Raw genomic sequence first — 12,529 nt, 5'->3', positions numbered from 1 at the left:
AGGAAAAAACGAAGGACAATTGATTAAAAAGGTATGCCCACAAGAGCTTCAAACACACTGGAAAAGCATAGAAGGAATAGAATAAGCAAGGCACTAAAGTTTAAAAAGAGAAGCTAAAGAAATTTAAATGTATCTCTGACATATTTAGATATTAGGATTTTTTTTATTTATGAAACCAGAGAAGGAAGTTAAAGCAATCATATCAGGGTAGCCAGAAACTCTGCATCAAGCATGCATTCATTCATTCTTTCATTCAGCACCTACTTAATGTGCTGCATGCTGGGGACACCGAGGTAAAAAAGAAAAGGCCTCCAGGAGGTTTCACAGGGGGAATGGGGACAGAAACATCATATAATTATCCTAGAAAAAAATTACAGAAGGAGAAATTGTAGTAAGTACTATAAAAGAGAAATAAAGGGTTATACAAGAGTGTATTCCAGGGAAATCTGAATTAGACAAGGGGCTCAGATGAGGTGTCTCTTAGGCAATGATATTTAAGCAGACACCTAAGGGTAGGGAGGAATCAGCCAAGTAAAGAATGTGAGGATGCACAGGAGACCTTCCAGACAGATCAGCAGGTATTAAGTCCAGCGAGGATAAAAAAACTTGGCTCATTCAAGAACTGAAAGAGGATCAACGTATACGGAGTATGTCAGACAAAGGAGAGGATGAGGCAAGGAAAAGCCGACTCATTCATACAGGGCTTTTTAAAAATAACTTGGTTATGAATTGAAGATGAAAGAACCCCTTTTATTGAATTCCAACACCACATTCTCTCCTACTTCTCTGGCCGCTCCTTTTTGCTGCCTTTACTGTTTGCTCCTTCTCTAGCCATCTTATAAATGCTGGGCCTCAGAGGGTCTCTTAAGCCCTCTCCTCACTGAATTCTTTCCCCTAAGAGTGTTCCATGCCCATGGCTTTAAACATCATATATATGTCTGACTTCCAAACTTACCTCTCTTGCTCTAAGCTAATCAATTAATTCAACAAATATTAACTGAGCACCTTTCATGTACAAGACACTAGTCTAGGCTCTTGGTATAAGCAAGGAACAAAACCAAGTTCCTACCCTCATGAGGTTATATTCCAGGATTGGAGGGTAGGCAGGGTAGAGAGGGGTAGGTGTCAAGACAAGAAGCAAATAAGCAACAAAGTAAATTTAGGGTCTCGGATGTTGATAAGAGCTATGGAGAAAAAGCAGGGTAAAGGGGATAAGGAGTGAAGGGGATGGAGTGGGGAGAGGGAAAGCAGCTTGACGTTTTAGAGTGGCCAGAGAAGGTCTTACTGAGAAAGTGGTATCTCCGCAAGTGTTTGAAGGACGTGAGAGTGAGCCAGAGAAATATCCAAGAGCATTTCGGCCAAAAAAGACCAGCAATTGCAAAGACCATGTGAGTTACGTTTGCTGTGTTTGAGGAATAGCAAGGAAGGAAGCCAGCGCCTAGGGTGCAGTGGCTCGGAAGGGAGCTGTGGTAGAAAATGAAGTCAGAAAGAGAGTGAGGGTGAGAGAAGTGGGGGGGTAGAGGTGTGTGTGCAGACCATAGAAGGCTTTGATGCCACTCCAAGCACTTTGGTTTTTACTGAGTGAAATGGATAGTTGTTGGAGGGCTTTCCCCAGAGGAATGACATGAGCTGATGTGTGTTTTAACAAGATGACTCTGTGAATAGACTACAGCAAGGAGGTGCAAAAACTGAAGACAGTTAGGAGGCTACTACAAGATCTACACTAGAGAATGAACATGGCTTAAACTAGGATAGTAGGTGGTGGGAAATGGTTGAACTTTGGATATGTTTTGAGGGTAGGATCAACACAATCTGCTGATGGTTTGGACGTAGGATATAAAACAGGGGAACCAGAATGACAAGCTTTTTCGCTTGACCAAGAGAATTTTACTACCATTTATTGAAATGTGGAAGACTGTAGGAAAAGACGGTGTAGGGTCCAAGGGGATATCAAGAGTTTAGTTTTGGAAAAGTTTAAGATGTAATTAGATATACAAGGAAGATGTCAAATAGATGTTTAAATGAGTGGTGCTCAAAGGAGAGGCCAAGCCTAGAAAGACACACTGGGAAATCCTCAGTATGTAATGGTAAAGTCAAGTCACAACATCAGAGATCAACTAGGGAGTGTTGATACAAAGAAAAAAGATCTGAGGAATAAGCTCTGGGGGCAATGACTAGCGGTTGTATAGACAAGGATAAGTAGCAAAGGAAACCATGAAGGAGGAGCCAGCCAGGCAGGAAAACCAAAAGAGGATGGGGTCAAGAGGTCAAGGGAAGAAATTATTTCCAGACAACTTCCTGTTGTACTTAAGATAAAATCCAAAATCCAAATACAGACTATAAAGTCACTTCTTTCAGAAGCCTGGTAGCAAAACATTTCCACACAAATCCAATCACATTTTTAAAAAATCCAGAAGATAAAACTCTTAATAAACATACAATAATACACTCAAAAGCTGTTAAAATGTGTCAGATCCTTTGATTCAGGAACTCTTCTTTCAAGAGTGTTCCTAAGGAAATGATTAAAGATGTAGAAGAAGATTTTGCTAAAAGGATGCTCATTGTAGCACAAGAAAAATTAGAAACAGTCTAAATATCTCAACAATGGGGAACTGGTTAATTCTGATTCAACAATTACATTGGAATTAATATATATGAATACTACTACTATATTGAAAGTGCTCTGCAAGAAGATTCACTAAGCTTTTCAACATTTACTGCCTCTAAGTAGCAGCATTATGGACTTTAACATGCCTTCTTCCTTTTGATCTCTATTCTTTGATTTTTCAGGAATGAGCACATTTTTGAACTTAGAATGGGTTATGTACTACAAAATGAGACTACTGGAGAGAACCACCTTGTTCCTGCCCCGAGGATAATGCTCCCTCTTCACCAGCAGTTGCTCCTGATTCAACCATTGGTGCTTTACTCTCAGTTTCACTAATAGTTGAAATCATTTCACTTTCATCCTCAGACATGGATCTAATCGTCCAGAGAGATTTTTGGCTTCGGATCTTATTTAATAATTTTTTAAAAAGAATTTTTGAAGGGACTTGGTGAGTCTTCATTGACAAGGGCGCTAAAAGAAAAGAAAGAAATTATTCAGCACCTCTGACATATCAAGTCATTCAATCTTTATAGTTAGTTATCACTATGACCACTAGTTAAAACAAAAGCACTTTATTTTCCTCAATATTTTTAATTTAACAGTATATATAATGCTATTTGACCACAATCACAATTTTATAATCAGGAATAGTTTTTTCAAGTTAAATATAAATAAAGGCACCGAAATTCAACTATTTTCCTACAATATGCATGCAACACAAATTTCAAGCTTAAAAACTTATCAGAAGCATGTTTATTTTGCTTGCTAAATGATGACAGAATGCATACCTCTTAATTAATTTGTGGGTAAGACTAGCATTCAAAATACGCACCATAAGATACTCTATTCTAGAGAAGGGTCCCAAATATGGCTCTACTAGTAGGCTACAGAGCAAAACATTACTAGTTATAACCTTAAAAGCAAATCAAGTGCTCCCAAATTATTCCGGTAGTATCTGGGGAAAATTTCTCCCACGTATCATCATAAAGAGATCCCTACAGGGGCTGGCCCCGTGGCTGAGTTGTCAAGTTTGTGCGCTCTGCTTCGGCAGCCCAGGGTCTCGCTGGTTTGGATCCTTGGCATGGACGTGGCACCACTCATCAGGTCATGCTGAGGTGGCATCCCATATAGCACAACCAGAGGCACTCACAACTAGAATATACAACTATGTACCGAGGTGCTTTGGGGAGAAGAAGAAGAAGAAAAAAAAGATTGGCAACAGATGTTAGCGCAGGTGCCAATCTTTAAAAAAAGAAAAAAAAGAGATCTCTACAGTTTAAAAAAAGAGTCTTAAGTTGTTTCCTTAAACATCCTTCCATATGGGCTAATGGTATAACACCAAAACTCAGTACACTACTAACAATTCTCTAAGGGGACAAAACTGTGTCACAAATATATAGTTCCCTGGCTTAATGAGGAATAAAATTTAAGAAATCTACAGAGGTTGAAAACTGGAAGACTGCAGTTCTGTCTGACCCACAATTTTCTTTAAGCTTTCTAACTGAATTATAACTTACAAACAATAAAGTGCACAAAACCTAACTTTTCAGCTCAACAAATTTTACATATACATGTAATACCACCCAGATCATTATGTGGAACATTTCTAGCACCTATAAGGCTCCTTCATATCCTTTCCCAGTCAATACACCCCTAATGATAATCACTATTCTAACCTTGAGACAAGATTATATATTTTCCCTTTAACTTTATATAAATATGGAATTACACTCAGGTATTCTTTTCTGCCTGGCTTCTTTCACTCACCATTAGTCTGTGAGTCACTCATTTTTAAGAAATAAACTAAATTAGTTGGCAATATTTGAGATTTTTAAAATAAATAAATGAGCAATCTCAAATTACACCTAACTGAATTAGAAAAAGAACAAAACCCAAAGTCAGCAGAAGGACAGAAATAATAAAAATCAGAGCAGAAATAAATGCTATTGAAACAAAAAAGGCAGTAGAAAGGATCAATGAAACAAAGAGCTGGTTCGTTGAGAAGATAAATAAAATTGACAAACCCCTAGCCAGACTTACAAAGAAAAAAAGAGAGAAAGCTCAGATAAACAAAATCAGAAATGAAAGAGGAGATATAACAACAGACTCTACAGAAATACAATGGACTGTAAGAGAATACTATGAAAAACTATATGCCAACAAAATAGATGACCTAGAGGAAACGGATAAATTCTTAGATTCTTACAACCTCCCAAAGCTGAGTCAAGATGAAACAGACAATCTGAATAGACCAATCACAAGGAAAGAGATCGAAACAGCAATCAAGAGCATCCCAAAGAATAAAACCCCTGGACAAGATGGCTTTCCTGGGGAATTCTACCAAACTTTCAGAGAGGATTTAATATCTATCCTTTTCAAGCTATTCCAAAAAATTAGGGAGGATGGAACACTTCCTAACACAATCTACGAGGCCAACATCACTCTGATACCAAAGCCTGACAAGGACAGCACAAAAAAGGAGAACTACAGGCCAATATCACTGATGAACATAGATGCAAAAATTCTCAACAAAATTTCAGCAACCTGAATTCAGCAATTCATCAAAAGGATCATACATCATGATCAAGTGGGATTCATACCAGGGACATAGGGATGGTTCAACATCCGCAAATCAATCAACGTGATACACCACATCAACAAACTGAGGAATAAAAACTACACGATCATCTCAATAGATGCAGAGAAAGCATTTGACAAGATCCAACAGCCATTTATGATAAAAACTCTTAAGAAAATGGGGATAGAAGGAAACTACCTCAACATAATAAAGGCCATATATGACAAACTCACGGCCACATGATACTCAATGGGCAAAAACTGAGCACCATCCCCCTGAGAACAGGAACAAGAAAAGGATGCCCACTATCACCACTCTTATTCAACATAGTACTGGAGGTTTTGGCCAGAGCAATTAGGCAAGAGAAAAGAATAAAAGGAATCCAAATAGGGAGTGAAGAAGTGAAACTCTCGCTGTCTGCAGATGACATGATCTTATAGATAGAAAACCTCAAAAAATCCATTGGAAAACTAATAGAAATAATTAATTAACAACTACAGTAAAGTCGCAGGGTACAGAATCAACTTACAAAAATGAGTTGCTTTTCTAAACTCCAACAACGAACTTACAGAAAGAGAAGTCAAAAATATAATTCCATTTGCAATCACAACTAAAAAAATAAAGTACCTAGGAATAAATTTAACCAAGGAGATGAAGGACTTATACCAAGAAAACCATAAGACATTACTGAGAGAAACTGATAATGACTTAAAGCAATGGAAGGAGATTCCTTGCTCACGGATTGGAAGAATAAACAGTTAAAATGTCCATACTACCCAAAGCAATCTACAGAATCAATGCAATCCCTATCAGAATCTCAATGACATTCTTCACGGAAATAGAGCAAAGAATACTAAAATTCATATGGGGCAATAAAAGACCCCAAATTGCTAAGGCAATCCTGAGAAAAAAGAACAAAGCTGGAGGAATCACGATCCCTGACTTCAAAATGTACTACAAAGCCATAGTGAACAAAATGGCATGCTACTGGTACAAAAACAGGCACACAGATCAATGGAACAGAACTGAGAGCCCAGAAATAAAACCACACATCTACGGACAGCTAATCTTCGACAAAGGTGCCAAGAACATACAATGGGAGAAAAGATAGTCTCTTCAATAAATGGTGCTGGGAAAACTGGACAGCCACATGCCAAAGAATGAAGGTAGACCACTGTCTCACACCATACACAAAAATAAACTCAAAATGGATCAAAGACTTGAAGATACGTCCTGAAACTATAAAACTCCTGGAAGATAATATTGGTAGTGCACTCTTTGACACCTAACTAAAAAGGATCTTTTCAAATACCACGTCCTCTTAGAAAAGGGAAACAAAAGAAAAAATAAACAAGTAGGAATTCATCAGACTAAAGAGTTTCTGCAATGCAAAAGAAACTAGGATCAATACAAAGAGGCAACTCAACAACTGGGAGAAAATATTTGTAAATCATATATCTGACAAGGGGTTAATCTCCATAATATATAAAGAACTCACACAAATGAACAATACATTCCTAATTTTTTTTTTTTTTTTTTTGCATCTATCTCGTGGAGGAACAGACCAATTTAGGAGGAAAATAACCATATAAATTTTAATATTTTTTAGAACACATTTTTCTGCATTCTGAGAAAAATATTTACAATGCATATTAAAGACAAAGAATTAACATCCTTGGTGTATAAAGAGCTCTTACAGATCAGTAGGAAAGGATGAATAGAAACATGGGCACAGGATATGACCAGGTGAAAGAAAGACAAATATTTCAACCTCACTACAACTGAATAAACACAAATGAAAATAAAAAAATTTAAAAAAAGAGATAAACTAAATTAGTTGGCAATATTTAAAAATAAGATTTTAAAAACAATGAGATTCCTAGGTTCTTTTGAAAAATCAAGAGAGCTGGCAACACCAAGCTAGCAATCCCAAATGGGATGAGCAGGAGCTGAAGAGTAAAGGTCTCTTTAGATAAGGCAAGACTTGCAATTCTGACAGACTAGATCTGAGTGATATTCTCAATGAAAAAACTAAAAAAGCTGGATGAAATAGTAAAACCTTTTCTTAAAGGCATTGCTGATCTGGTAAGAAAATAAAAGATTCTGCAGAGGCCAGAAATGAAATTTAAGCAGGAATTCTGGAAAGCAAGTGAGCCCTGAAACCATCTTCTGAAGTTTATGACAAACCACAGTGAACTTACGCTTTGTTTGGACAGCAGCGTGGGCATAGGAGGCAGGGATAGAGCCTAGAGCCCTCACCCAAGGAGTCTAATAGGAGACCCACATAAAGCTGGAATCCTAAAGAGCTACCTATCCAGTGCAGAGCGATGATAAGAAGGGCGGAACGGTGTGGAACAAAGCAAGAGATGATGATAAATTTATCGTTAGACACTGAGTTTTAAGTACCCACGCGACTGCCAAGTGCAAGAGTTCAGAATGGTGGAGATAGAGAAGATTAGAAGAGAGATCTAAGTTTGTGCTATTCATCATTATACATGAACTGCCTGGCAGTAATTAACACACAGGATCTCTTCGGTGATTTGATGCAAGTCTGAAAAAACTGCTGACCTTTCAAATGAATTCAGAATTGAGCATCTAAATGAAATAACCTGAAAATATTCAGACTATATGTACACATGAATAAAATAATTTTCTTTCTATGTATGTGAAAAGGATCTTTAATGATGGAAATCTGAAAATATTGTTTCCTCCTTTCGTCACTCCCTTTAATATTAGTCATTGTTTGTACTTAAATCAGATGAGACTTTCCTAACTGTTGGCAAATGATTAGCACTTTTTTCTAAGAAATATTGTAACATTCAGCTCAGAAGGAGTTTTTACCATCTGCTTCACTAGAACATAGTGCTTCAGCTTCTGTCACTGGACGGTTTTCAGTTTCACCTAAATTTTCTTGTTCCATTGAAAGGTCCAGTTCTTCATCTTGGATCTGATCAGTCACAGTGGGCAAAGGCTCCGGTTCGAGGTGCAAAATCAGGTTTCCTTTCATTTCTCAATAAAGAAATACAGAGACATGTTTCCATTCCAGAATGACTAAACAGAACTTGTGCATAAAATTTTAAAGACCATCATAGTTTCTAAGTCTAAAATATGAGGGCCTCTTTCAAAGAGAGAACTTATTTCAAAATAAAAACTGCTTCATCAATACAAATATTATTTTCCCACCAAAATATTTAAAAGCACTGTTGAAAGTTTATTAAGAATATCTTACTCCTGTCTGCATTGTACATGTCTTCAAAGGCAAACTCCAGCTCTCTCTGCCAATCTTCTTTCATCTCACTGCGTTTGTATGGAAGTTCAACTAGCTGTGGTGGCATTCGTGCTACAGTCTGTCTCCTACGAGCCAGGTCCTCTTGTTGTAGCTGTTTGAGTTCTTTCATTAGTTTCTCTTGATTCTTCAAGAATAAAGAGAATTAATTAACAATAGTTGAGTCACAAACTTTGGATAGTAACATTAACAGCGAGGGAAAAATGGAGAAATCATGAGAAACAGGACCTGGGGTTTCCTTTCCTCCCCTGTCATTTGTTCCGCCACAAAAAGATATTAATTTATTCACTCAAAAAAAAAATATTTACTGAATGAAAGATACCATGCTAGATGCTAGAGACACAATCTGACCCCTAGCCTAGAGACCAACAAACAGGTAAGTAGTATTGTTAGTAAGCACTATAACACGGTGGTACTGATTAGGCCACAGAGCTTCAAAAGCATCTGTCAGTTACAGTTTTCCTTTCTTAGGACACTCATGAAGTGATGTTCTATATAAGTTGCCACGGCTCCTGCAGTGTACTTTGTGCCAGTTTTCCACATAGCCAGCAGCATATACCAGTCTCAGGTAAGCAACAAGAACCAGAGTGACTGTGGCTTAACAGACGCTATTTCTTGTTACTTCACACACTTAGGAATCCCCATGATTAAAGGGGATCTGTATGTGTATCTTGAAGCTCAAAAAGTCTTGCTAATATGAAAGTTTAAGCAAACGTATCAGTGAGGTTATCTAACTGAATTTTGGCGGTGGAAGACAGTGAGGGGGCATAAAGGAAGACCTCCCATCCCCTTGGGACAAGGATTTAGCCAGATAAAACTGGGTGGAGGAGGAGTACAAGTAAGAAATAACAACAGCAGCACAAAGGTTTGCAGATGAAGGCATGGGATGCTAAGAGTACACCGTTCATTATAGGTAGGGAATGGGGGGCAGGGTTGGTTAAGGAAAAAAGATAAAGGGAGAGAGGCAGGTAGAGGCCAAATGCTAGTTACAACAGAAACTAGCAGGAAATAAGATCCCAGGGCACAATGGGGTCTGCAGCAAGAAGGTTCAGATAGGGGAAAGGAATCCTCTAATAGTAGTGAGAGTGCATGGGTTTTTTTTGTTTGTTTTTGTTTTCTCCTCCCCAAAGCCCCAGTAGATGGTTGTATATCCTAGTTGTTAGTTCTTCCATGTGAGCCGCTGCCACAGCATGGCAACTGACAGACAGGTGGGTGTGGTTCTAAAACCAGGAAATGAACCCAGGCCACTAACGAAGTGAGTACCGAAGGTGAACCACTAGGTCATCAGGGCTGGCTCCAATTGAACTTTAACCACTAGGTCATCAGGGCTGGCTCCAATTGAACTTTAACCACTAGGTCATCAGGGCTGGCTCCAATTGAACTTTAACCACTAGGTCATCAGGGCTGGCTCCAATTACATTGTTTTCATGATTATTCTTGAGTAGAGACACTAAGGCTACAGAAAGGTGGAAAGCCTGTATAACAAAGTGTTTGTTAAGTGATAACATACACACACGACTTATTCTTATGTGAAGTTCTAATTATGCCATTTGGAGATGAATTTTCTTTTGCCTTGCCCTGAAAATTATGAATGGATTCATTTCATTTATCTTACAATTTAAATCATCTCATTAAATTAACTTCAAAGTTATTTGAATAAGTATACTATTTCTGACTCAGAAACTGTTGAATATTATTCTACTTGAATTATTTACAGTAGCAACTACTACCACCACTGACACTTACTGTGAGCTTATGAAATTCAAGGCATAGTTCTAGGGGCTTTACTAAACTCATTTAATCCTGATGAAACAGAGCTCAGAGAGGTCAGGTAGCTTGCCTGAGATCAAACAGCTAAACAGTGAAGAAGGAAAGAAAATCCAGGCAGACTGTGGAGTCCACTTTCTTAACCACTAAACACTAATGACTTATAGAAGAATGTGTTCAGTTTACAATGCTTTTTATGTGTTTTTTTCTATAGGTTTAAGCCTCAGATGAGAATTAGTGGCAATAATTTGGACATTCAGTTATTTTAGTCACAATTTACTCCCAGTTTACAAAAGCTAAAAATTTAAGGGACAAGGTCATAATTCAGTTAAAACTACACAAATGACCTGTACCAAATAGGCACTTAATTCACAAAGAAGTACTTAAAAACTCATTCCTCAGAGCAGCATTTAAAACATCCAAATGCATTAGCCAAGTTCAGAAAATAAAATCAGACTTCTAAAGAGATAAATTACATACCACGGTATGTTTCAAAAATAAACAACCACTAAACAATAAGCACAACAGAACTGAAGCTAACACCAGAAAGCGAGGTTTCATTATACATATTTTGCAGCTCTACCACAGTCACTTTTTCAAGGCTCCTTGACAGCAAGGATTAATTCTACCTCTGAATCAACACTCTGCAAAACCGACAAGTATTTTGCTTAATAAATATTTAATGAATTGAATCCTAAAATTTGCAAGGCACAAATGCAATTCAAATACTTAAAGTGGAAAAGTGATTAATTTCTTCTCAGGCTATTTTTGAACTGATTAAAATATTACACTTTTAATAAATTCATTGTCAGTAAAAATTTTAGAACAGCAGTATACTCTAAGTGAGAATAGCTTCACCCAACCTGAATTTAAATCAGGAGGTAAGAGAATGTTAGGAAACTTGAAATCCTAGGACTCAGACTCTGTTTTCACATTCTTCACACCTCTGTCCTTTGAGCCCATTCACTAATCCAGTTCTGCTGTGGGTGGGGCTATCAGAAGGGGTCAAGCCAGAACTTAATTCTTACCTGAGCCAAACGGATCCTTTTCATTGCTTGGAAACCCCGAACATGTGCTTTTTCACACTGCTGCATTCTCTCCTGCGCTGCTTGTTTTTGCAGTTCTTCTGATCTTTTAGCTTCTTCTTCAGCAGCCAAATGAGGATCTGGCTAGCAATCAATAACATTTTACACAGTTTAGAAGTGTGAAACAAAGTGATAACTAAAAAATAAAACAACTATAAAATTGGGTTTTTCTTCTTATGTAAAATTAAACAAAAAGAAGAGATATTTTTAAATGCCCACAATTATAAACAGAATGTATCCATGAAAAAAAAAATCAAATTCTTAGTGTAAAGTTTTACAAGTTCATTTTAAACCAGATTACGCTATACTCACACACATTCCTCCATCGTTTTTTGTTAAGTAAAGAAATTCCATTAAAACGGCAATGTTGAAAGGTAAACACTGACAAAGCTTGTAGTGAAGAAACCACAAACCCAAAGGTCACAAAAGTCATTGAGGGGAAGCACTAAGATTTATCTTTGGTTTTCAGCCAACATCTGATGCTTGGCTTCAGCCTCAGGAAGGCCAAATCATCAGAACATCTACTTCCTAGAACTTGTGCATAATCCATGTATTAACCTGCAATGCACGTAACAATGTGATATTATTAAATATGCTACTTTTGCATCTTTATTTGCATCAGATATTTGGACAGAAATCTTTTTAAGCACAATAGCAGAGTAATTTGATGAATTAAATAGTTTCTGCTTTACTTGTCTGCCGACATTTCTGGGTTTCACAGCAAATGATACAGTGGATCTGACTGGAAAAATATTTCCAGGATGAAAAATCCATTTGTAGTAAGTGTTAGGCAACTGTCATTGACAAAGGAACAAACACAATGAAGGCCATGAGTAATTTAGGAATTTCAAGCATATGATGTTTTTTTAAGTTGTATGTATAGAAAGTAAATGTCACAAAACATAATTTTGAGAAGCCAGAGAATAACTGGTTCTAAGTAGGAATATAGCCAGCCACTTTCATCATTCTTTCAGCCAAAGACAAAATTTATGACATATAAGAGATTTTAGAACTACTTTATCAGTATATTCAAAGAAAACAGGATAGCAGCTGTCACACGTTAAAAAGGCTGACTGAAGAATGAAAGTAGTTTATTTGCAGAAAGCTGCTGAATAATAACCAAACATAAATGCCAAGAGTGCAAGTATTTTTCACATGATACCTGCTGTAAAGATCCTATCGTTGTACTCCAGGAAAGATGCTAA

At 37.2% G+C, this 12,529-nt stretch overlaps 1 protein-coding gene across 6 annotated transcripts in view; it reads right to left on the bottom strand.

Moving 5' to 3' along the window:
- The window catches only part of CEP295 (centrosomal protein 295), a 48,224-nt gene that overhangs the window by 24,221 nt on the left and 11,474 nt on the right, over nucleotides 1–12,529 (bottom strand). For 5 of the 6 annotated variants that reach the window (XR_006885114.1, XR_006885115.1, XM_046638614.1 and 2 more), the window contains exons 7-10: nucleotides 11,268–11,408; nucleotides 8,416–8,599; nucleotides 8,028–8,195; nucleotides 2,858–3,079 (exon numbers count right to left, since the gene is read on the bottom strand). Coding sequence is in view for 4 of the 6 variants with exons in the window: in XM_046638614.1 (XP_046494570.1) it covers nucleotides 2,858–3,079; nucleotides 8,028–8,195; nucleotides 8,416–8,599; nucleotides 11,268–11,408 (715 nt within the window). In the remaining 2 variants the exon portion in view is untranslated. The remainder of the gene's footprint in view (nucleotides 1–2,857; nucleotides 3,080–8,027; nucleotides 8,196–8,415; nucleotides 8,600–11,267; nucleotides 11,409–12,529) is intronic. The other variant, XM_046638618.1, reaches the window with a different exon arrangement.

The sequence above is a fragment of the Equus quagga genome, chromosome 14 (genome assembly GCF_021613505.1).
Source record: "Equus quagga isolate Etosha38 chromosome 14, UCLA_HA_Equagga_1.0, whole genome shotgun sequence".
Lineage (NCBI taxonomy): Eukaryota > Metazoa > Chordata > Mammalia > Perissodactyla > Equidae > Equus > Equus quagga.
The sequence above is the reverse complement of the archived record's forward strand: the minus strand, read 5'-3'. Positions and strand labels throughout refer to the sequence as shown.